This window comes from Salmo salar, chromosome 10 (genome assembly GCF_965601325.2).
Source record: "Salmo salar chromosome 10, fSalSal1, whole genome shotgun sequence".
In the NCBI taxonomy this organism is placed as follows: domain Eukaryota; kingdom Metazoa; phylum Chordata; class Actinopteri; order Salmoniformes; family Salmonidae; genus Salmo; species Salmo salar.
Window position 1 is genome coordinate 53,373,174 of NC_138300.1, and position 26,006 is coordinate 53,399,179.

At 43.9% G+C, this 26,006-nt stretch overlaps 2 protein-coding genes across 4 annotated transcripts in view; both read right to left on the bottom strand.

Annotated features, from left to right (window-relative positions):
* Positions 1-969: 969 nt before the first annotated feature.
* senp5 (SUMO specific peptidase 5) lies at positions 970-7,583 on the bottom strand. 3 transcript variants are annotated; one of them, XM_014123617.2, is made up of 11 exons: positions 7,483-7,583; positions 5,803-5,907; positions 4,310-5,500; positions 4,095-4,200; positions 3,855-4,002; positions 3,602-3,649; positions 3,393-3,470; positions 3,076-3,213; positions 2,598-2,681; positions 2,451-2,501; positions 970-2,124 (listed from the first exon to the last, which is right to left on the bottom strand). In XM_014123617.2, exons 3-11 carry the CDS (start codon positions 5,349-5,351, stop codon positions 2,014-2,016), a joined length of 1,806 nt encoding a protein of 601 aa, XP_013979092.1. In that variant the 5' UTR covers positions 5,352-5,500; positions 5,803-5,907; positions 7,483-7,583; the 3' UTR covers positions 970-2,013. The 3 variants fall into 3 exon arrangements, with proteins under 3 accessions (XP_013979092.1, XP_013979091.1, XP_013979090.1); XM_014123616.2 differs by lacking the exon at positions 7,483-7,583 and adding an exon at positions 6,518-6,647; XM_014123615.2 differs by lacking the exon at positions 7,483-7,583 and adding an exon at positions 6,513-6,638.
* A 13,557-nt stretch (positions 7,584-21,140) lies between these two features.
* The window catches only part of anos1b (anosmin 1b), a 147,968-nt gene continuing 143,102 nt past the window's right edge, over positions 21,141-26,006 (bottom strand). Inside the window, exons 13-15 of the mRNA XM_082957076.1 lie at positions 25,562-25,791; positions 25,319-25,460; positions 21,141-21,800 (exon numbers count right to left, since the gene is read on the bottom strand). Coding sequence (XP_082813202.1) covers positions 25,320-25,460; positions 25,562-25,791 — 371 coding nt within the window. The 3' untranslated portion in view covers positions 21,141-21,800; position 25,319. The remainder of the gene's footprint in view (positions 21,801-25,318; positions 25,461-25,561; positions 25,792-26,006) is intronic.

Sequence of the window (26,006 nt, forward strand, 5' to 3'; positions counted from 1 at the left end):
ATGCAGCGTTATCTTGAATGGGATCTCTGTGACTGCAGGAACATTACCTTTTAATTTAAAGCTGCAATGCCAATAGTCTGCGATCGGATTCAATCTGTAGTGCGGCTGACATTTTAAAGGCAACGTTACATATGTCGGCTCAATCGGAAATGACCTTTAAATGTAAACTGCGATTTTAATCGAGCTCTGAGTATCAGGGAATCACCACACACATGCTCCTGTCAAAGAAACCCTTTTGTTACACCAAGTAACTTTACAAACTCCTTTATATCACTGACCATTAAACATCCTCATATGGGAGATTGGTGAAGTATTTAAAATGAACAAACAGACAGATCCATCGAGTTGACAAACATCTGCTCTTTGTCAATTACATCCTAATTGAAGAGAATTGGAATGTCAGTGTACTTCCTGAATTGAAATGGGATTGACCCTGTTCTTTAAATAATGGAATCATCGCTCAGTCCTATGGCTGGGCATCCTGTTACAACCCTGTGCTCTGTCATCAACATTACTTCAAACTAAAGTGTTTGAATGTATTCAGGGATTAATTTGGGAAGGAAACTGTTCCATTTTAGGATGAGACAGCATACATTGGGAACCTATTTGAGGACAGTTTACCCATCTAGAGAATCCCAATTTAATCCCCTCTAGGTGTTTATCAGCATAACCCTGCAAACAATATTAACATAGTAACTTAAGTACAAATTAATCTTCTCAAAGAAGATCAACCAGATTAGAGTGATCTGTGAACATGATCTCTTCAATGGTACAATAGCATTGTTTACACCTTGCATCCATGTGAGTTTTGTGATTTGATCCAATCATTATCTGGATCAAGGTTTGTCGCATCTACCTATTGTAGAAAAAAGTGATTTATTTAAAGACAATTACTGATGACAAATCAATGGTGCTAACTGGTATGATGATTGAAATGGTTTTGAAACATCCAGATCTGTTCACACTTGATTGATATCCAGACACTTTAATCGTCTACACCTGTCTTAAAAATGTGGGCACAATCAGAATGTGGATAACAGCACAAAAGGCACATGTTAGCACCAGGTATACACTGGGCTCAAATGTGCATTAATGACAGACAGTATAGATGGGATTCAGCTATTTCTACAGCAGCATTTTCTCAACTACAACCTGTCTGTGGACCAGCACCCTCAGATGGGTGACTGACACCACCTAAGTGATTGGTGATCCTCCAATGAGGAAGATAACCAAAGCGGGCCGGGCCCTCATACAATAAAAGGCTTAGAAACTGTTCTACAGCAGTAGCGTTAAATTCTTCCTCAGTACACTAAAATGTCAAGATACACTTATTATTTTCAACAGAAGCAGGAAGAGGTGTGTGTTGTCTTGAAGCCATTCTCAGTGGAGCATCATGGTTAATCATAACTAACTCTCTGATAAACTGCTAGTTTGTGATGCCAAACGTGGAGTTTCAAGAACTAAGAAGCGGTTTGAGATTAAGTAACATTAAAACAGTATATTCAGTTAAAAGCTAGCCTTCGATGAGTTATTGTTCTCTACCTCACTAGTCAGGCAAACACTACATGATATAAAACAATAACCTTCAAGTTTCACCTACTGTCCCATATAATCTCCTGTTTACATTTCAAGAACTGAAGCTAGGATACGTGTTATAAACACCGATAGGTCCATTACCGGCCTCTGAAACATACCAGCAGTGTTCGCTCCAGGTCAGCCAGTCAGCAGTGGAAACTTTGTGGACGTCAACTCAAAAGTCCCTCTCATTATCAAGGTATAAAAACAAGTCCAACTATGCACCGCTGGCCCTCCACTGAAGGACAGATGGTTGCTTTCACCATCTCTGTCGTTAGTCAAACAAAGTGTCCTGTTTCCACTGCACTTCATTCAGCTTCTTGGCTCGTCATGTTTTAAAGTATTAATGTCCCTTCCACAATAAGGGTCAAACAGTCGTTAAGCCCATGGTCCAGTGGAAAGGCAGGTGTACTCTCTGGGCTGTGCCACTGCGGTTGATCAGTCATTCAGTTTACAGTCACAGAGCTCTTTGTAAATCCTCTTGCGGACTTTGGGCATGTCATCCTGTGTAAACTGCAGCGGCTCTTTTAATGCCAGGCACTTGCAGTACTGAGAGAGAAACAAAGCGGGGGAAGAGTTAATAGGAAAGATTCTCCACAAGGTATGTGTGTGTGGGTCATTTACAGTACGAAAGATTCTCCACAAGGTATGTGTGTGTGGGTAATTTACAGTACGAAAGATTCTCCACAAGGTATGTGTGTGTGGGTAATTTACAGTACGAAAGATTCTCCACAAGGTATGTGTGTGTGGGTAATTTACAGTACGAAAGATTCTCCACAAGGTATGTGTGTGTGGGTAATTTACAGTACGAAAGATTCTCCACAAGGTATGTTTGTGGGTAATTTGCGGTACGAGGGGGAAATTTCCCCACTCACCTCCAAAATGAAGACTCCACAGTCACTGTCGTTCTTCTGTTGAGGAATACCCTGAGGGTGGGAACCAATCAGAGACAGTGGTCAACACACAGTCAATCAGAAAGCATGAGAGAGAGAACAGTCACATGGTACCATCTGAAACAATACCTTGTTTATAGTCATCTTCCAGCCTTTCTGATACCCAGCTTGTTTCTTCTCCTCGGCCTCAGCCAGGATGTAACTCAGAATGTTCTGTGGGCCAGATGAACAGAGGAAGATAGAAGGGTTTAGTTAAATAGTTCACAAATTGACTCCTTCGGGGTTTCCCACAATGTGGACAGTGTAGACCACGTGTCAAACTCATTCCACGGAGGGCCCAGTGTCTGCGGGTTTTCACTCCATCCTTTTACTTGATGAAATAAGGTCACTAATTAGTGAAGAAAAAGTCCCCTCACCTGGTTGCCTGTGTTAATCATTGAAAGGAAACCCCACAGACACTACTCTGGAATGAGTCAGACACCGATGACGTAGACCAATGTTAAAATGAGAAATGCTCATCAAACCAATGTTCCTCAGGTCTAGGATAAAATTCAGAAGCAACTGAGTTTGATAGAGGCAGAGGACTCTAAAGTGTGAGTGAGCGTACCTCCATGGTGTATTTGAAGACGATGCCCTGGGAGTCATAATAGTGGATGTGGTGGCTGGCTATGTCCACTGTGATCAGGGACCAGTGGATCTCCAGGTGGATAGGAATCAACAACAGCCTCTTGGAAAACAGATCCACCTGAGAGACAGAGAGACACCAGATTAACCACAATCGCTGACATATTCTAATTTAGCTAGTTCTGTGAGACTGACAGTCTCAGATAAACAGTGAGTCTTTACACTTCTGGTCCTGCAGGTCATACCTTAACAAACTAGTGAGAAATTGGCTGCATCTTCCATGACCTACCACCAGCTTACCTTTTTGGTCCATCTCTTAACCCCTTCGTAGCCTTTGGCCACCAGCTGCCTGTGGAAAAAGCTGTTGAAGAAATGAACCTGCAGGAGAAAAATAGGAGAACATTCAGTAACCTTGGTAACCGAGCAGAAGACCACCACCATCCAATCAACTCCCTTTTACAATTAACCCTCTGTTGAACATTCTGATCAAGGATCCAAAATGAATGCACCTTGTTCTGTGTAGCCTCCATGATCAATTCTCCATACATGTTTATCACCTAGACACACACACACACACACACACACACACACACACACACACACACACACACACACACACACACACACACACACACACACACACACACACACACACACACACACACACACACACACGGCAACGTTTGAATTTCAGGTTAGATAATACGTAGGCAAATAAGTTTATAAGCAGCAAGCACACGGTTTCCTATCGACCAGCGCTACCTGGTCGTTGACCCAGTTTTGGTCATCCAGTGTGGACAGGTCCTCCAGGGTCAGAGTGTGCTTGTTGTAGTCCACTTTGAAGCACTTCATAGGGGTGGAGACGAGAGCCGCTTTGTACTTCATCATTTCTGAGTGGATGTTTAGCTTCCTAGTACAGAGAAATGAACAGAGATGCTATCAGCATAACAATGGAAATGAACAATGAAATTGAAGTTGGTTTGTATCTCAAATGATTCCTACTTGTCATGGAGGACAGTGCTACACTTGTTCTTCAGATGCTCCAGAACGTCAGTCTCACTGAGGGGGATAAAGCTCCCGTACTTCACATAGAAGAACGCCAGGAACTCTGAGAGAGACAGGACAGGAATCAATAATAACACCTTAAATAAGGAAAGTAATATGAACTTAAAATGTATACGATTTGAAAAATCATAGTTACAATAAAAGTCTAGTACCATGGATAAGGTCTATGATTACTTCATGGATGTCTTCAGAGTTGGGTTGCTGTGCTGTGTCTGAGACACAGTCCTCTTCTGGCTCATGGCTTGGAGCCCACACTCCCACCTCACAGTAATCTCTGTGGTCCCACAGAGCGAAGGGGTGGAGGGTGCTGCATAACATAATGCCTGGGGAAACACAGGCTGTGGCTGATGGTTCCACCTCCATAGGGGCGCTACAGTCTGTTGGTTCCTCGTTGAGCACAGCAGATGTACCGTTGGAAAGGGAGACAGCTGCGTCACCAGTCCGGGGCTGCTTCATGACCTCCGTGTTAGAGTCAGTTACCGGCTGTTTGTCTAAACCACAACCATTCTCCTGCTCCATCTCCAGACCAGGGGCCTGCTCCCCCTCGCACACAGCCCCTTCACAACCATTCTCCTGCTCCATCTCTGAATCAGGAACATGCTCAACCACAGCCTTCATTATAGGTTGATCCACAGAGTATGTTACCGGTTGAACCATAGCAGTTGTTACCGGTTGAACCACAGACTTGGTCACCAGTTTAACCACAGTGTACGTTAACTTCTGACCCATAGAGTTCATTAAGGGTTGACCCATATAGTCTGTTAAAGGTTGAGGTTGACCGACAGAGTTGGTTACAAGTTGAGCCACAACATTCATTACAGGTTGACCGACAGAGTTGGTTACAGGTGGAGCCAAGGAGTTGGTTACCTCCTCCACAACTGAGTCTTTCTCCAGCTCCTCTTGGATGGCTGTTACCTGCTCCTCTGTCATCAGGGTCTTCTCAGAAGAGTGGTGACCACCCATCCTCTTGGGGGTCTCCCCCAGTGCCTGGCCCCTGCCCTTCCCCGGCTGGGCCCTGCGTTGTCTGGGCTTGCCACCCGGAGTCTTCCCATGTGGGTCCTTCCCATTGTGGTGCTTAGAGTTTGGCCCACAGCAGTCACATGCCTTGGGTGTCCTCTTCCTACCAGAGGAGCGGCCATTGGTGCCCACCAGTGCCGGCGGTGGTGTTTGGGGGACTGAGACGTTATGAACCATGGCTCTGTCCTCAGCTACTACCCCATCCCTTCACAGCTGCTTCTGGCCCAGAGTGCTGGTCCCAGCCCTCAGGGGCACTGAACCAGGGAGCTCTCCAGTAGATGGACTCTCTGCCTGAGTTGTGGGTGGATAAGGACCCTGGACTAGAGCTGGGATGATAAACCGAAAATTATCGACACCGACCATCCTGATCACTTACCGCAGGCATTTTGCTGACATCGTTCATTAAGATAAGTAGCCTGCACATGAGAAATGTTAAGTTTGAAGTGAAATAAATGTGCAAATATGACTGATTGTTAGTGGAACAATTGATGGCTACAACCATCAAACTAGTAGTAGTAGAATAAACAAACTGTGGTGCACAATGTTATAAAAATATCATTCTATTTATCGATATTGCACCAATTCAGGCAATTTATTGCAATATTTTTTCCCATATCGCCCAGCTAACCTGCACCCTGGCTGGCCAGGTAGTTGACAGTTTCAGACTGAAGTCTCAGAGGGTGGAGAATGGAGATCCTTCTCAGGGGTTACACCTTACAAGCCAAGGAAGAAGCTATATTGAAGGAAAGAGAGCTGTTAGGATAGCTTAAATGTGTGAAATTAATGTACTAAGTTTATTTGATGAAAACAGTACTGTCGATAGATAGCTAGGCATATTAGAAGAAACTGGTGTGACCTGCTGTGACCTGCTGTGTTGTCAGATGTCAACAGTTTAATTAATGCACATTACAATATTACACATATTGCTAATCCTTTACTAAAATAACGTAAAGGATTATCTAATAATGGTGATGTCTGCAGCAAATAAACCATTCTGAGCAACTTGTCACTTTTTGGGCATCTGAACTTATCTGTGAGGTCGTTAGCTAGCTAATAGTATGCTCAGCCATGTTTACAATAACTTGAGCTGCTTTTGTGTCTTGCAATCGATGATTGGATAACTATTCCTCTACTGTTGTAACGCTGTAGTGTATCTAAACACAGAAGAGTCACGACAACGTTGGAGTATCGAACAAGCTAGCTAGCATAGCAAGCTGACTATAGCTAGCTAGTAACACAAATGGTTTCCATGGCTGAAAATGCGATCTGCACAGACACACCGCTTTAACTCGTTCTTACAGTATCGATAACTCATAAACACAACTAAAAAGCACATACATTACCACATTTCTGCAATCGTCAAACAAGCTTCAGCGATAACAAACAACTCTCACTTCTGTGATCAAACAATCCATCTCATTAGTTTGCCGTCGCTTACTGATTGCGTCACATTTCAGCGCAAACGGGTTTTCACTAGCTACCACAGCCACAAAGTCGTGGTCGTCGTTATCAATAAAACGTCACAAAGTGCAGACTGTTCGATTTTCCTGCTGGCGTGTAAGAAGACCCCCAGCTCTGCTAAAACCCATTAACACCTTCTTGCCGTTTTCAGGGATTGTTAAATAAATATTAACAATTTGGTTGTAATATCATCATCACCTCTTGAAAAGCATAGTCAGAACTACACATTTCCGATTATTCTATTAATGACAAATGCGCACATTTAGTTCTATCATTAGAGTTGTACAAAAAGTAACTGTGGGGATGTGTGTTACTTCTCAGCCTTATTTAACATTTAATTTAACTAGGCAAGTCAGTTAAGAACAAATTCTTATTTTCAATGACAGCCTAGGAACAGTGGGTTAAGTGCCTTGTTCAGGGGCACTTAATGACAGATGTTTACCTTGTCAGCTCAGGGATTTGATCTTGCAACCTTTCGGTTACTGGTTCAAAGCTCTAACCACTAGGCTACCTGCCGCCCTAAAACTATAACGGAAAGGTTCACCCATTTTGAAGGTTAAATTGTTTTTGTCCATCTCTGAGTGATGGTCTATCGACTTCCTAGGTCATTTCATGTTTTCATGAGTATATTGAGTTATTGGCGTTCAAGCAGGCAGAAATCGGTCATGTATGACGTAGCATCGTGATGAACTCGCACTCACTACACTGGAAGTTTATAGGATTACTACTTTTAGATCGCCAAAAACGTATATCATACATGTCAGATGTCGATACTGGTCGCTGTCATAACTCGGGAGGATGCCTTCTCTTGAATGAGCCATTGATCATATACTTGCGATATTCCTACCTTGAGAAATGTGTAATTGAATGTCTAGCACATTTTTCCTGTTTGTCTGCCTCTTTAGTCCAGGGTGCATTGCATGGTGCCGTTGCCAGAGATATTATAGAAAGGAGATAGGAATCCAATGAATGAAGGAACTGATAACGCCCCACCCAACAGACTGTTGACCAATCGCATTCACATTGGGTGCATTCATACATTCACTCTGGCTATTCTGATTTCAGAGCACTCTCGTTTGAGTGCGCCAGAGTGGAGAATAACTGATGAATTTATGAACGAGTAACACCCGTTGAATATGACTGGTGTCAGTAAATGTTGGCAAAAAAAAAGTTATTAAATTGTTGCCAGCAGCACAGTTACAGTCACCAATGCTCTAGATAACATGAAAACAGTCTAACCAGCTCTGCTAGGGCAAGAAAAATGGTCAGAGTGATGTTCTCTCATTTATGTCTGGAAGTTGCTAGCAAGTTAGCTACCTTTTGCCATTTAGCTTGGGTGCTTGACTCCTGTTGTGAGGTCAGAAAGCTCGTATCAAACCTACTCCACCAGAGCGTCCAGTGTGCTGTCTGAACGCTCCGAGAGCGAAACACTCTGAATTTACGAATGGACAATCTGACAACGCTCTGAACGCCCAGAGCACACAATTTACGAACTCACCCATTGTCATGCTGCGTCACACGGTTGCTAAGCTTATCGTCACATAATGTCTTCTCAAAGTTAGTGTATATGTCGAGAAACATGCCTATTTTACTCGAAAGTACGTAATGTCACGATTCCAAAGCTATACAATGCTACAAATAGCAAGTTAGCAATCTCACATCTGAGCGAATATTTGTAATGTTTTACTTCTTGTTGACAAAATTTGTGCAAATGTTGTGAATGTTAGACTCCACTCTGTGAGGCACATGGGTCTGCAGGTTGAACATGGTGAGATTATAGACTCCTAAATTGATAGTGCAGTTTGTTCAGGCAATTTTACTGGTAACAGCTATGTTACATGCTGATATTGTCTTTGGTATTATTGTGTGTAGCCAAGTTTGCTAGCTAGCAAGGAAGCCCATAGAGAGAGCATTGCATTGTGGATTTTATAGTGACTTGAGTTTATTATAAGGCAAAAAATGAAACATTTGTTCACAAAAAATATTGTTCTCACATATTAGTGTTAACACTGTAAAGTAAAGGAATTAGTGGTTTTCAGTGGATTTTTCCTTTAAATGTCCCACTTGCTTGGCCTCTAGCTAGTTTTTGAGGTGGCACGATCGGCTAAGACGCTTGAGGGAGGAGGGTCACGTGTGTGTGTGAGGCAGGTCTCGAGTTCTCACCAGGTATGGGTAACTTCACCAGGACAAGGACTTGCCGATGTTAAACTCTTTCCAAAAGCCTAATATCTGATGAAGCAAGCTAAATGACACATACACGTTCTTTCGGTTGCTACAGTACACGCCAAATGGATAGGCTACCCTAAAGATTATGGATATACTGACAAGAAACATGTCTCTTCACCCTAACAATGGGAGTCGTTGTCCACAAAGCGGCACGGCGGGCTGTCTAGCTCGCCTATCCTTTCTTTGGATTGGTGGATACATTTCTTTATTGTAATCCTTTTTTGAATATTCGATGAGGGTTGTTGACGTCAACCGCCTGTATTCAATGGATAGAGATGCTATGCTCACATATGAAAATATACTGAACAAAAATATCAACGCAACATCAAATCAAAGTTTATTTGTCACGTGCGCCGAATACAACAGGTGTAGTAGACCTTACAGTGAAATGCTTACTTACAGGCTCTAACCAGCAGTGCAATTTTTAAGTAAAAAAAAAGGTATTAGGTGAACAATAGATAAGTAAAGAAATAAAAACAACAGTGAAAAATAACAGTAGTGAGGCTATAACAGTAGTGAGTAACAGTAGTGAGGCTATAACAGTAGTGAGGCTATATGACTGTATGTTTGTTTATTCCATGTGTAACTCTGTGTTGTTGTTTGTGTCGCACTGCTTTGCTTTATCTTGGCCAGGTCGCAGTTGTAAATGAGAACTTGTTCTCAACTGGCCTACCTGGTTAAATAAAGGTGATATATATATATATAATGAACTCGCACTGGAAGTTTATAGGATTACTACTTTTAGATCGCCAAAAACGTATATCATAAATGTCAGATTTCGATACTGGTCGCTGTCATAACTCGGGAGGATGTCTTCTCTTGAATGAGCCATTGATCATATACTTGCGATATTCCTACCTTGAGAAATGTGCAATTGAATGTCTAGCATATGCCTGTATATTTAAATAAATAAAATAAATATATATATATATATATTTATTTTATTTATTTATTTAAATATACAGGCACCGGTTTGTCGGGCTGATTTGAGGTAGTATGTACAAGTAGGTATGGTTAAAGTGACTATGTATATATGATAAACAGAGAGTAGCAGTAGCGTAAAAGAGGGGTTGGTGGGTGGCGAGACACAATGCAGAGAGTCCGGGTAGCCAATGTGCAAGGACACCTGTTAGTCGGGCTAATTGAGGTAGAATGTACATGAATGTATAGTTAAAGTGACTATGCATATTTGATAAACAGAGAGTAGCAGCAGCGTAAAAGAGGGGTTGGGGGCACACAATGCAAATAGTCCGGGTAGCCATTTGATTACCTGTTCAGGAGTCTTATGTAAAAAGACAAACTGATGAGAAGCCTTTTTGTCCTACACTTGGCACTCATGCAACAATTTCAACAATTTTACAGAATTACAGTTCATATAAGGAAAACAGTCATTTGAAATATATTCATTAGGCCCACATCTATGGATTTTACATGACTGGGCAGGGACACAGCCATGGGTGGGCCTGGGAGGGCATAGGCCAACCAACCAATCAGAATAGTTTTTTCCCCACAAAAGGGCTTTATTACAGCAATACTCATCAATTTCATCAGCTGTCCGGGTGGCTGGTCTCAGACGATCCCGCAGGTGAAAAGCTCGATGTGGTGGTCCTAGGCTGTGTCGTGACTTTAATTAATCTGATGACTGTTATTTATCTAATCAACTAACTGTGTTTAATTGTTACCCAATTTAAATTAGTCATGTAACAAAACTACTCATTAGGATTTGGGGCACCACGAGAGCGGTTGTTTAAAGAGTTACCATCTACCGAATTAAACTCAAAAGGTCTTTACCTATCACATCCATAAAACAGTCAATGTATTAATCCTATCCTCATATCATATCATCCTTCTGAACAGTCGTAACCTCCTGCATCTGCAAAAACCCCAGCTTTACTTATGATTCAGTACTACAGAAATTGGTTTAATTATTTATTTACTAGCTAACTAAATGATAACAAGATAAACATACACACTTTATACATTAGAAACAGGTCCCTAGCGGACTGACACAATATGGCGGCTTGTTACCACAGACATGGAGAGGGCGAGAGGGACAGAGACGTAATACTTTGGTACATTTAGAAACTGCTCTCACAGTAATCATATACTTTGCACACGAACCGCCGCCCGTTTGGAGTAAGAAATCATGAATATATTTATGTGTAAATGCCTTGGTTAACCGTGTATCTATGTCGGAATCAAGCCTTTTTGGAAAGGGGTTTGGTTGGGCCTTTCTGCGGCACGCTTGTAATGCTCTAATTGTCCACAAGGCGTCACCATCCATCTCTTATACTGTTGTCCTCCTCTGCCGTCGTCCGGTATCCGTTGATCTGTTGTGTAGTCCAGAACAGAACTACAGAGTTTATTCTACTTTCCATTCGCTCCTGAAGGTGCCTCTTCAATGGTTCCCATTGGGGGATGAGAGCAGTGTACTACGGTGATTTGAGAAGAGTAGTTGCCCAATTTGCAAATAATTTAATAACATTTTTGACATGCGTTTTTCTGGATTTTTGTTGTTGTTATTCTGTCTCTCACTGTTCAAATAAACCTACCATTAAAATTATAGACTGATAATTTCTTTGTCAGTGGGCAAATGTACAAAATCAGCAGGGGATCAAATACTTTTTTCCCTCACTGTGATTTAGAATGAACCTAATTCGGTCGACGCTATGCATAGCAGGTACATCTAGCTTAAAGACTAGTGTCTAAGGATATGTTTTTAAAATATTTTTTTTAACTCCCTCATTTGGGGAGGGGGGTTGGGTGGGTTTGTGTTACAGTCAGGGTATTAGCTCTCAAGATGTTTACTATTTTATACTTTTCATAATTTCATTTTGTACAAGTTGTATACACTCAACGCAATTTTGTTTCTATCTTTTTCCCTATTTCTTATTTTCTTTTAGGATGTCGGCACCTAATAACTATACATTTATGACACTTAACATTAGGGGCTACTAAATGCCCAGTCAAACGCAAACCCATTCTGAATGATCTAAAGCAGCATAAGGTTGATAAAGCTCGTCAGACAGGAGACACACCTGACTGACTCTGAGCATGATAAACTGAAGAGAGAGTGGGTGGGTCAACTGTACTATTCATTTTTCACCTCTCGGGCAAGAGGGGTGACCATACTCATTAATAAGCATTGCCCCTTTTCAGATACAATCTCAGATTAAAGACCAAGGGGTAGGTTTGGGATCATTCAAGGTTTCATTAACACTGAGCCCATTACCATTGTGAATGTGTATGGGCCTAAATATGATGATCCTACATTTTTACCAAGACATCTTTTTGAAGTTTAACGTGCCATCATCAGAGATAATAATGTCAGGGGATTTTAACTTGATACTGGACCCTTCCAGTGATAGATCTTCCTCTAATAGTATCAACCTCACACAAATGTTAAAAGCAGAAATGAAAGATTTTGGACTTTGTAGACTTATAGATTTCACAACCAAAAGGTTAAAGAATACTCCTTTTACTCCCCTGTCCATAACAGTTACTCTAGAATTGACTTATTTTTTTTATTCCTGCAGCCAAGGGAAGTTTAACTACTTGGTGTAAGTACTTACCAAGATGTATATCAGATCATTCTACCCTGGTGGCTTCATTACCAGTCAGTAGAGGACAACCACCCTCAAGAAGGTGGAGGTTTGGTACATACTTACTAAATAATCCCACATTTGTAACATTTCTGAACACTCATATCGACATATTTTTGTTTAGCACCAATAACAACTCTGTCCCCCCTACTTTTATGGGAAGTTCCCCTTGCAAATCTGAGGGGACAAATAATAATATCCTTTAGTTCAGGTGATGGTAAGATGTATAAGGTTCAAGTAGGTTTGTTGGAGAAAGAAATAAGAGATCTGGAAAAATGAACATAGTGTAACATTTGACGACTCGACTCTACAAAAATTAGACTCAAAGCGATTGGACTATAACACCCTGACGACCCACAAAGCGGAAAACGCTCTTAGGAGAACAAAGCAAAACTACTACGAACATGGAGATAAAGCAGGAAAGTTGCTTGCTTGGCAAATGAGAAGAGAGGATGCTAGTAGAGTTATTAGCTTTATTAAACTGCCCAACGACACAGTTGTTCACAGTCCTGAGGAAATTAATCTAGTCTTTAGGGAGTTTTATGAAACATTGTACAAGTCTGAAGGGGATGCCCCTGCCTTAATGCATGAGTTTTTGAACAAACTCAATTTACAAACTTTAACTAATGAGGATAGAGAGCACTTGGAGAAAGAGATTACATCCGAGGAAATTAGGGAATCCATTTTCAACACTGCTGGGGGAAAATCACCAGGATTAGACGGATTCCCTATTGAATTCTATCAACCCTTTTTACCCAAACGAATTGAGCCTCTTTGCAGTATGTTTAATTTTGCCATAGAGACAGAAAAGCTCCCAGACACACTTGAACAGGCACTGATCACAGTTTTGTTAAAACCTGGGAAAGACCCTCTGCTTTGTGGGTCGTATAGACCAATATCTTTATTGAACATTTCATATAAGATTCTTCTAAAACTCATAGCTCATAAACTAGATAAGGTTCTTCCTGACTTTGGTTGATATGAACCAAACAGGCTTTGTAAGAAACCGCTTATCTCCTGATAATATCAGAAGATGATTTAATATTATGTAGAGAATGACCAAGAACCTGTAGCGGAGGCCTCATTAGATGAGGAAAAAGATTGACTGAATGGATTGAATGGAACTACCTGTTTTGAAGTTTTACAGACGATGAATATTGGACCTAAGTATTTAGGTCTGATTAGATTACTGTATAAATGTCCAGTAGCTCAGATCCTGACTGATGGAAATGTTTCCTCACAGTTCTCCCTATCACGTAGCACAAGACAGGGTTGTCCCGCTAGTCCGCTCCTTTTTTTGGGGGGGGCTATAGAGCCACTGGCAGAAGCTTTTAGATCTCATCTCATCCATCCATGGTGTTCGTATAGGTGGGCATGAACATCTGGTCTCGCTATATGCTGATTTACATTTTGCTTTACCTCACTAAATCAGAAATTTCACTCCGAGAATTAGTTTACATTTACATTTACATTTAAGTCATTTAGCAGACGCTCTTATCCAGAGCGACTTACAAAATGGTGCATTCACCTTATGATATCCAGTGGAGCAACCACTTTACAATAGTGCATCTAAATCTTTTAAGGGGGGGGGGGGGGGGTTAGAAGGATTACTTTATCCTATCCTAGGTATTCCTTAAAGAGGTGGGGTTTCAGGTGTCTCCGGAAGGTGGTGATTGACTCCGCTGTCCTGACGTCGTGAGGGAGCTTGTTCCACCATTGGGGTGCCAGAGCAGCGAACAGTTTTGACTGGGCTGAGCGGGAACTGTGCTTCCTCAGAGGTAGGGGGGCCAGCAGGCCAGTGGTGGATCAACGCAGTGCCCTTGTTTGGGTGTAGGGCCTGATCAGAGCCTGAAGGTATGGAGGTGCCGTTCCCTTCACAGCTCCGTAGGCAATCACCATGGTCTTGTAGCGGATGCGAGCTTCAACTGGAAGCCAGTGGAGAGAGCGGAGGAGCGGGGTGACGTGAGAGAACTTGGGAAGGTTGAACACCAGACGGGCTGCGGCGTTCTGGATGAGTTGTAGGGGTTTAATGGCACAGGCAGGGAGCCCAGCCAACAGCGAATTGCAGTAATCCAGACGGGAGATGACAAGTGCCTGGATTAGGACCTGCGCCGCTTCCTGTGTGAGGCAGGGTCGTACTCTGCGAATGTTGTAGAGCATGAACCTACAGGATCGGGTCACCGCCTTGATGTTAGTGGAGAACGACAGGGTGTTGTCCAGGATCACGCCAAGGTTCTTAGCACTCTGGGAGGAGGACACAAGGGAGTTGTCAACCGTGATGGCGAGATCATGGAACGGGCAGTCCTTCCCCGGGAGGAAGAGCAGCTCCGTCTTGCCGAGGTTCAGCTTGAGCTGGTGATCCGTCATCCACACTGATATGTCTGACAGACATGCAGAGATGCGATTCACCGCCTGGTTATCAGAAGGGGGAAAGGAGAAGATTAATTGTGTGTCGTCTGCATAGCAATGATAGGAGAGACCATGTGAGAATATGACAGAGCCAAGTGACTTGGTGTATAGCGAGAATAGGAGAGGGCCTAGAACAGAGCCCTGGGGGACACCAGTGGTGAGAGCGCATGGTGCGGAGACAGATTCTCGCCACGCCACCTGGTAGGAGCGACCAGTCAGGTAGGACGCAATCCAAGCGTGGGCCGCGCCGGAGATGCCCAACTCGGAGAGGGTGGAGAGGAGGATCTGATGGTTCACAGTATCAAAGGCAGCAGATAGGTCTAGAAGGATGAGAGCAGAGGAGAGAGAGTTAGCTTTAGCAGTGCGGAGAGCCTCCGTGACACAGAGAAGAGCAGTCTCAGTTGAATGCCCAGTCTTGAAACCTGACTGATTAGGATCAAGAAGGTCATTCTGAGAGAGATAGCAGGAGAGCTGGCCAAGGACGGCACGTTCAAGAGTTTTGGAGAGAAAAGAAAGAAGGGATACTGGTCTGTAGTTGTTGACATCGGAGGGATCGAGTGTAGGTTTTTTCAGAAGGGGTGCAACTCTCGCTCTCTTGAAGACGGAAGGGACGTAGCCAGCGGTCAAGGATGAGTTGATGAGCGAGGTGAGGAAGGGGAGAAGGTCTCCGGAAATGGTCTGGAGAAGAGAGGAGGGGATAGGGTCAAGTGGGCAGGTTGTTGGGCGGCCGGCCGTCACAAGACGCGAGATTTCATCTGGAGAGAGAGGGGAGAAAGAGGTCAAAGCACAGGGTAGGGCAGTGTGAGCAGGACCAGCGGTGTCGTTTGACTTAGCAAACGAGGATCGGATATCGTCAACCTTCTTTTCAAAATGGTTGACGAAGTCATCCGCAGAGAGGGAGGAGGGGGGGGAGGGGAAGGAGGATTCAGGAGGGAGGAGAAGGTAGCAAAGAGCTTCCTAGGGTTAGAGGCAGATGCTTGGAATTTAGAGTGGTAGAAAGTGGCTTTAGCAGCAGAGACAGAAGAGGAGAATGTAGAGAGGAGTGAGTGAAAGGATGCCAGGTCCGCAGGGAGGCGAGTTTTCCTCCATTTCCGCTCGGCTGCCCGGAGCCTTGTTCTGTGAGCTCGTAGTGAGTCGTCGAGCCACGGAGCAGGAGGGGAGGACCGAGCCGGCCTGGAGGATAGGGGACAGAGAAAATCAAAGGATGCAGAAAGGGAGGAGAGGAGGGTTGAGGAGGCAGAATCAGGAGATAGGTTGGAGAAGGTTTGAGCAGAGGGAAGAGATGATAGGATGGAAGAGGAAAGAGTAGCGGGAGAGAGAGAGCGAAGGTTGGGACGGCGCAATACCATCCGAGTAGGGGCAGAGTGAGAAGTGTTGGATGAGAGCAAGAGGGAAAAGGATACAAGGTAGTGGTCGGAGATTTGGAGGGGAGTTGCAATGAGATTAGTGGAAGAACAGCATCTAGTAAAGATGAGGTTAAGCGTATTGCCTGCCTTGTGAGTAGGGGGGGAAGGTGAGAGGGTGAGGTCAAAAGAGGAGAGGAGTGGAAAGAAGGAGGCAGAGAGGAATTTGTTGAGACCCTGAAAGAATATGGGACCTTTTCAAGATATAAAATAAACCTATTTAAGAGTATAATTATGCCTTTTAACAGGGCAGCTATGCAGAACCCAATCTTAGACAAGCCATTTTCTTGGAGACCTTAGAAAATGACATCTTGGATTGCATATTCCTTCTGAAATTATTAAGACATATCAACTGAACTATACTCCACTTCTCAAAAAGGTTGGGGAAGAATTGGATAGATGGCGGGATTTACCAATTTCTCTTTTTGGGCGGGTCAGTTGTGTAAAGTTGAATATATATATTACCAAAATTCTTGTACCTTTTTCAAACCTTGCCCTTTCCTATTCCCAAAGTTTTTTTTCAAACAACTTAATAGGAAGGTTTCTTAATTTCTGTGGAAAGGGAAACCCCCCAGAGTGAAACTCACAACTTTATACAAACCATACTCAGGAGGAGGACTTACTCTACCTGACTTCCAGTTGTATAACTGGGCATCTCAGTTAAAGGCTGTGTGGGTATGGCAAGATACAATAAGTTCACCCTCTTGGAGACAGATAGCGGGAATAGTGTCTGACCCCTGCTATATTGGCATCTATACCTTATATTAGCCCACCTAAAGCTTTGCTAGGTCTCACAAACAACCCTTTCATTAAAAACACGTTAAATATATGGATTCAAGTCTGTAAACAAACAGAAGGGCATAGATCTATGTATGAACAAACACTTTTCTATAATAACTCCATGTTACCCAAAGCCCTGAGAGATGGTATTACATTTTCTTGGTTCAACAAAGGAATTAAAACATTTGGTCATCTGTATAGAGAAGGTGAACTACTATCCTTTCAACAACTGGCATCTTATTTTCAGTTACCTCCAACTAATTTCTTCAAGTACCTACTGATTAGGCATTATGTTGCCACTCAGCAGGGAGATAGGATTCAGTCCATGAGTAAACCTATTACTGATAAACTGTGGCTGGAAAGGAAAGGGGTAAAAGGTTTCATTTTCTACATGTACTCTGGTCTTCAAGCTCTGTTGGGGGATGATGAACCTCTGAAAGCTTTGCATGAAGTGGCATGATGACCTTGGTCTCATTGATGAGGATGAGAAATGAGGAAAGCTCTTTTTAGATGCTCAGCGTCTTTCATTTAACACAAGGCACAAGTTGATGCAATTCAATATTTTACATAGGGTCTACTTTACACCAGAGAGACTGTATATGATCAATTCTAAATATTCAACATTTTGTCCAAGGTGTAAAACGGGTGGGCACACTTATGCATGTTTCTGTCCTGCTCTGAACTAAGCAATTATTGGAAGACATTCAGATCTTATCACAGGTCACTAACATGACGGTACCACTAGATCCTTCCCTTATTCTTCTTGGAGATGACTCTGTTCTACCAGTTAATATTGCAGATGACTCTGTTCTACCAGTTAATATTAGTAGCAAAACCAGATTTATTAAATTGGCAGTAATTGCAGCCAATAAATGCACAGCTATTATATGGAAGAGTGACACTCCGTCAAGCAAGCAGATGTGGCTAAAAGAACTAACTTTCTATATTCCATCTGAAAAAATAACGTACAATTTACGTAATAAACCCTTTGAATTTACTGATGTCTGTAGTGACTTTCAGCAGGTTCTAGAGTCGTCACCTTAGCTGCCTCATTATTACTTTCTTCATTCATGTATTATTTGTTTTTGCGTTGAATAATTGATTTTCTAGCATTGAATGTGAAGGTCATTCTGTTTCTTTGTTGTTGTTAATCATTGAAGCTAATCCCAGTAGAGGGGAAGGAGGGGGGTGTTCATGTGTTGGGGAGGGAAGGCTTTTGCATGATGTGCTCCCATGTAGCATAGTGTTTTGTGTAGATGGTAGGAATAACGGGGCATTAGCTGTGTCATATTTTGCTAATTGTAAAAAAAAAAAATGCTAATAAATATATTGTAAAAAAATTATTATGTTGTGAATGTATTGTAATGTTTTTAAAATGTATAACTGCCTTAATTTTGCTGGACCCCAGGAAGAGTAGCTGCTGCCTTGGCAGGAAGCAATGGGGAGCCATAATAAATACCAATGTACTGGCCCGTACGCACTACCCTCTGTAGCGCCTTGCAGTCGAATGCCAAGCAGTTGCCATACCAAGCGGTGATGCAGCCAGTCAAGATGCTCTCAATGGTGCAGCTGTATAACTTTGGCCCATGTCAAATCTTTTCAGCCTCCTGAGGGGGAACAGGTGTTGTCGTACCCTCTTCACGACTGTGTTGGTGTGTTTTGGACCATGATAGATCCTTAGTGATATGGACACAGAGGAACTTGAAGCTCTCGACCCGCTCCACTACAGCCCCATCGATGTGGATGGGGGCGTGCCCGGCCCTCCATTTCCTGTTGTCCACGATCAGCTCCTTTGTCCTGTTGACATTGAGGGAGAGGTTGTTGTCCTGGCACCACACTGCCAGGTCTCAGATCTCCCTATACAGTTGAAGTTTACATACACCTTAGCCAAATACATTTAAACTCAGCTTTTCACAATTCCTGACATTTAATCTTAGTAAAAATTCCCTATCTTAGGTCAGTTAGGATCACCACTTTATTTTAAGAATGTGAAATGTCAGAATAATAGTAGAGAGAATGATTTATTTCAGCTTTTATTTCTTTCATCACATTCCCAGTGGGTCAGAAGTTTACATACACTCAATTAGTATTTGGTAGCATTGCCTTTAAGTTGTTTAACTTGGGTCAAATGTTTCAGGTAGCCTTCCACAAGCTTCCCACAGTAAGTTGGGTGAATTTTACCCCATTCCTCCTGACAGAGCTGGTGTAACTGAGTCAGGTTTGTAGGCCTCCTTGCTCGCACACATGCTTTTTCAGTTCTGCCCACACATTTTCTATAGGATTGAGGTCAGGGCTTGTGATGGCCACTCCACTACCTTGACTTTGTTGTCCTTAAGCCATTTTGCCACAACTTTGGAAGTATGCTTGGGGTCATTGTCCATTTGGAAGACCCATTTGCGACCAAGCTTTAACTTCCTGACTGATGTCTTGAGATGTTGCTTCAATATATCACAATTTTCCTCCCTCATAATGCCATCTATTTTGTGAAATGCACCAGTCCCTCCTGCAGCAAAGCACCCCCACAACATGATGCTGCCACCCCCATGCTTCACGATTGGGAAGGTGTTCTAAGGCTTGCAAGCATCCCCTTTTTTCCTCCAAACATAACAGTGGTCATTATGGCCAAACAGTTCTAGTTTTGTTTCATCAGACCAGAGGACATTAATCCAAAAAGTACGATCTTTACGGTTTGAAACTGCACATGGGGACAATCTGGCTTTTTTATGGTGGTTTTGGAGCAGTGGCTTCTTGCTGAGCGGCCTTTCAGGTTATGTCGATATAGGACTCGTTTTACGGTGGATATATACTTTTGTACCTGTTTCCTCTAGCATCTTCACAAGGTCTTTTGCTGTTGTTCTGGGATTGATTTGCACTTTTCGCACCAAAGTACGTTAATCTCCAGGAGACAGAACGCATCTCCTTCCTGAGCGGTATGATGGCTGCGTGGTCCCATGGTGTTTATACTTGCGTACTATTGTTTGTACAGATAAACGTGGTACCTTCAGGCGTTTGGAAATTGCTCCCAAGGATGAACCAGACTTGTGGAGGTCTACAATTTTCTTTCTGAGGTATTGGCTGATTTTCTTTTGATTTTCCCATGATGTCAAGCAAAGAGGCACTGAATTTGAAGGTAGGCCTTGAAATACATCCACAGGTACACCTCCAATTGACTCAAATGATGTCAATTAGCCTATCAGAAGCTTCTAAAGCCATGACATAATTTTCTGGAATTTTCCAAGCTGTTTAAAGGCACAGTCAACTAAGTGTTTGTAAACTTCTGACCCACTGGAATTGTGATACAGTTAATTATAAGTGAAATAATCTGTCTGTAAACAATTGTTGGAAAAATTACTTGTGTCATGCACAAAGTAGATGTCCTAACTGACTTGACAAAACTAAAGTTTGTTAACAAGAAATTTGTGGAGTGGTTGAAAAATGAGTTTTAATGACTCCAACCTAAGTGTATGTAAACTTCCGACTTCAACTGTATATAAGCTGTCTCATTATCATTGGTGATCAGGCCTACCCCGGTCTTGTCGTCAGCAAACTACCCTTTCCTGCAGTCAAATGACCAAATCACCCTCTAGTGGCCTCATGGGTGGAATGTTATTAATATCGTTCATAATTTTAATAATATACATTATTTTAAAAAAACTGTCGAAAATCGGGTGTTTCTATGTCAAATGGCTTTGTTATATTTCAGTCTTCTGTGATGTATATAGAGTGTCATATTGGGTTGCAAACTCAATGTAATACATTTAAACTCTATATCTGACATGGTACAGGTGTCTTCTTTTTAAACCCATAACCATGTGTTTGAAGTGTATACTTTTGTTTCAAAGTAGATTTGTTTAAGACTACCAAGAAACACCAACCTTGTGACCTTGATTTAGCTCACTGCAGTAAAAAGTTAATGATGGTGTTGGAGTTGTGCGCGGTCACGCAGTCGTGGGTGAACAGGGAGTACAGGAGGGGACTAAGCATGCACCCCTGAGGGGCCCCCGTGTTGAGGGTCAGCCTGAGGTCATTAAAACACCATATTATAATAAATACTCTTGAATAAGCTCCAGGTCATTAAAACATCACATATTACAATACTCTTTAATTACAACACAATAAATAAAACTGGAACAACGATTATATAAGAGGGTTACATACATCAAAGTCACTGCTGGGGTTATCATATGCTTGAAATAATAACTTATAGCGCAATATTACAAAAATACTAAACTACAACAGGTTACAAACTGCTTTACACCGGGCCATTTTACTTTCAGGAACATACTGTGTAGAGATCAATGAAAAAGACAGACAGTTTGGTATCACTACATACATCAGTGCTATATATTTTTCTTTACATGTGTAAATTATGATTACATTATACACGACTGAAAAGTATAATCTCTAAACATGAAACATACATGTATTGTAAGTGTAATGGCCATGGTATAGATTCACTTGATCTTTCAGGTAAAGGTGATTCGTTCATCATGCAATATATCTCTGTGTGATAAAGACAACAGAGAGCAGTGCAGCACTGGCACGGCATTGGTGGGTGTGTGTGTGTGTGTGTGTGTGTGTGTGTGTGTGTGTGTGTGTGTGTGTGTGTGTGTGTGTGTGTGTGTGTGTGTGTGTGTGTGTTTTAGTGGACACATGTACAGGCTGTGGAGGTGGCGTTCTCAATACACACTACGGCGCTAGTGATGACGAGCAGCAGAGGATGAAGCACGTTGGGGGGGAGGAGCCTGGAAAACAGAGAGAGGATGATGATTGGTGGGGATCAGACACGGGTTATATATGATTGAAGTACTCAGTGTCATTTAATGCAAATCAAACCAAACACTGGAACAGAAGTCAGATCCATTTCTACAATGACTCCCTGTTCTGTATATAAAGTATTACTCTTGGCTGTAACACCTACGGCCCTGGCTGAAAGGAGTGCACCAAAAAACACCTACGGCCCTGGCTGAAAGGAGTGACCCAAAAAACATCTACGGCCCTGGCTGAAAGGAGTGACCCAAAAAACACCTACGGCCCTGGCTGAAAGGAGTGACCCAAAAAACACCTACGGCCCTGGCTGAAAGGAGTGACCCAAAAAACACCTACGGCCCTGGCTGAAAGGAGTGACCCAAAAAACACCTACGGCCCTGGCTGAAAGGAGTGACCCAAAAAACACCTACGGCCCTGGCTGAAAGGAGTGACCCAAAAAACACCTACGGCCCTGGCTGAAAGGAGTGACCCCCAAAACACCTACGGCCCTAGCTGAAAGGAGTGACCCAAAAAACACCTACGGCCCTGGCTGAAAGGAGTGACCCAAAAAACACCTACGGCCCTGGCTGAAAGGAGTGACCCAAAAAACACCTACGGCCCTGGCTGAAAGGAGTGATCCCCAAAACACCTACGGCCCTGGCTGAAAGGAGTGACCCAAAAAACACCTACGGCCCTGGCTGAAAGGAGTGACCCAAAAAACACCTACGGCCCTGGCTGAAAGGAGTGATCCCCAAAACACCTACGGCCCTGGCTAAAAGGAGTGACCCAAAAAACACCTACGGCCCTGGCTGAAAGGAGTGACCCAAAAAACACCTACGGCCCTGGCTGAAAGGAGTGACCCAAAAAACACCTACGGCCCTGGCTGAAAGGAGTGACCCAAAAAACACCTACGGCCCTGGCTGAAAGGAGTGACCCAAAAAACACCTACGGCCCTGGCTGAAAGGAGTGACCCAAAAAACGCCTACAGCCCTGGCTGAAAGGAGTGACCCAAAAAACACCTACGGCCCTGGCTGAAAGGAGTGACCCAAAAAACACCCACGGCCCTGGCTGAAAGGAGTGACCCAAAAAACGCCTACAGCCCTGGCTGAAAGGAGTGTACTGTGTGCTACAGGTCGAACAGAGTCGTATTCCTTATATATGCAGACAGCTGATTACAACAAAATCCCTGTAGATTCCCGTTGACATTTTGTGATTAGTTGCACAGATTTGGGAGACCTCCATCTATCAAAGTTGGACAAAAGCAGGCTCTTTCTGTTGAGGTACCAAAGCTTTGATTCTCCCTCTCTCTCCCTCTCCCAGTGCTCCCACAGTTCTCCTGACGGTGTCCATCCTAGCTGGGAGGTCTGGAACACTACAACAACACACCAGGAGTGTCTCTGGGAGTCTCTCTCTCTCTCTGAGGAACTAACTCTGTGTTCCAGAACCATCTAGCAAAGTCCAAGAACTCTAGAGTTAGAACTAGAATATTTATTATAATTCTGACCTGCCAAGAACACTCAGATGGAGGGAGGGAGTGGACTCTAAATATCATACTGACGAAGAGCCAAATGTTCTCCAAGGCCATAGAACCAAGACAAAGTCCATTAGTTGTGAGAGAGAAGAGAGTGAGGTCCTGCTCACACTGCTGTGGTACTATTCATCACCATCACAGTACTCAAACTCACATGGAGAGAGATCTGCTGTCGCCAGGTTTCCAATACAGAATACATTACTGAATCAATGACTCCAACTAGGAGATCTGTTCTCTCACACTCTCCAATGAGAACTATCAACACACAACGCTATCTCGCTCTGGCTCTCGCTCTGGCTCTCGCTCTCGCTCTGGCTCTGGCTCTGGCTCTGGCTCTGGCTCTGGCTCTCGCTCTGGCTCTCGCTCTGGCTCTCGCTCTGGCTCTCGCTCTCGCTCTCGCTCTCGCTCTCGCTCTGGCTCTCGCTCTGGCTCTGGCTCTGGCTCTCGCTCTGGCTCTCGCTCTGGCTCTCGCTCTGGCTCTCGCTCTGGCTCTCGCTCTCGCTCTGGCTCTGGCTCTCGCTCTGGCTCTGGCTGTCTACCTGGCGCTCTCTCTGGCGCTCTCTCTGGCGCTCTCTCTGGCTCTCTCTCGCTAACATGGTCCTGAGAGGTCAAACACCCTCTGAAAGGAAGTACAAAGGTACAGTGAGATCATGTGGGGATCTCAGAATGGTGTTATGTTTTGAGCAGTGCCAGTCAAATATATCACATTTTATAAATGTTATTTTTACCCCGTAGAAATTGGCTGTTTAGGAAACAGTGCTGTAGTGTAGTGTGTCAGTGAGTGGTTTGTCTTGTGTTTACGATGTTAGGCCCTGCAGCAGTACCTCATAGCAGAGTGGTGTTGAGGGGAGGTATATGTGATGTTAGGCCCCGCAGCAGTACCTCATAGCAGAGTGGTGTTGAGGGGAGGTATATGTGATGTTAGGCCCCGCTGCAGTACCTCATAGCAGAGTGGTGTTGAGGGGAGGTATATGTGATGTTAGGCCCTGCTGCAGTACCTCATAGCAGAGTGGTGTTGAGGGGAGGTATATGTGATGTTAGGCCCCGCAGCAGTACCTCATACCAGAGGGTGTTGAGGGGAGGTATATGTGATGTTAGGCCCTGCTGCAGTACCTCATAGCAGAGTGGTGTTGAGGGGAGGTATATGTGATGTTAGGCCCTGCTGCAGTACCTCATAGCAGAGTGGTGTTGAGGGGAGGTATATGTGATGTTAGGCCCCGCAGCAGTACCTCATAGCAGAGTGGTGTTGAGGGGAGGTATATGTGATGTTAGGCCCTGCTGCAGTACCTCATAGCAGAGTGGTGTTGAGGGGAGGTATATGTGATGTTAGGCCCCGCTGCAGTACCTCATAGCAGAGTGGTGTTGAGGGGAGGTATATGTGATGTTAGGCCCCGCAGCAGTACCTCATAGCAGAGTGGTGTTGAGGGGAGGTATATGTGATGTTAGGCCCCGCTGCAGTACCTCATAGCAGAGTGGTGTTGAGGGGAGGTATATGTGATGTTAGGCCCTGCAGCAGTACCTCATAGCAGAGTGGTGTTGAGGGGAGGTATATGTGATGTTAGGCCCCGCTGCAGTACCTCATAGCAGAGTGGTGTTGAGGGGAGGTATATGTGATGTTAGGCCCCGCTGCAGTACCTCATAGCAGAGTGGTGTTGAGGGGAGGTATATGTGATGTTAGGCCCCGCAGCAGTACCTCATAGCAGAGTGGTGTTGAGGGGAGGTATATGTGATGTTAGGCCCCGCAGCAGTACCTCATAGCAGAGTGGTGTTGAGGGGAGGTATATGTGATGTTAGGCCCCGCAGCAGTATCTCATTGCAGAGTGGTGTTGAGGGGAGGTATATGTGATGTTAGGCCCCGCAACAGTACCTCATAGCAGAGTGGTGTTGAGGGGAGGTATATGTGATGTTAGGCCCCGCAGCAGTACCTCATAGCAGAGTGGTGTTGAGGGGAGGTATATGTGATGTTAGGCCCCGCAGCAGTACCTCATAGCAGAGTGGTGTTGAGGGGAGGTGTATGGAGTGTCCTAGCCACTGAGAGGCCACTGCCACCTGCTGACAGCACCTGGACCTGTAGCTTATACACACTGTCTGGCTGCAGCCACTCCACTGTCAGAGAGCGCTGGTCCTGGTGGAGAACAGTACAACATGAGTACACAGGGAGGGAAATATAGGGATGGCTTACAGTCAGAGATGATCACACACACACACACATACACTGGTTCTCACCGGGGCCACTATCTGTGTCTGAGAGATAAGGGTGTCCTGTCCTTCTGTTGCCATGGCGCTAGAGGACACCTGCACCCAGGAGAACTGGAACCCTGCGATGGGCGTCTGCCCCGGTGCAGTCTGGGAGAGCTGCCAGCGGAACAGGCCCTGCAGGGAACCGTTGACCGTGTGGAACTCTGCAGTCAGCTTCTCAGGACGCAGTACCACTTTCTTGGACGCTAGGGGGCGCTCTGACACAGGAAAACCCACATTTACACATCGTTACTAAATAATAATTTCGACCCATAATATATCTACAGTTAGTACATAACAAAGGACCAAAATATTTCAAATGTCATAGAATCATAGATACAACGTATATGATTCTCATTGATTCTCATTGAGAGTAAGAAGCTGTGTAGAAACAGTGCATTCACACTCCTCCTGATACTCAATCAGTCTGTCA

What these genes read in the sequence shown, in the direction of transcription:
- senp5 (XM_014123617.2), bottom strand. Translation starts at nt 5,351, where the DNA reads ATGGTTCATAACGTCTCAGTCCCCCAAACACCACCGCCGGCACTGGTG. An exon ending in GGAAGATGACTATAAACAAG is followed by an intron (nt 2,502 to 2,597) that starts GTATTGTTTCAG and finishes TCCCACCCTCAG; the next exon opens with GGTATTCCTCAACAGAAGAA. An exon ending in GTGGAGTCTTCATTTTGGAG is followed by an intron (nt 2,125 to 2,450) that starts GTGAGTGGGGAA and finishes TTTCTCTCTCAG; the next exon opens with TACTGCAAGTGCCTGGCATT.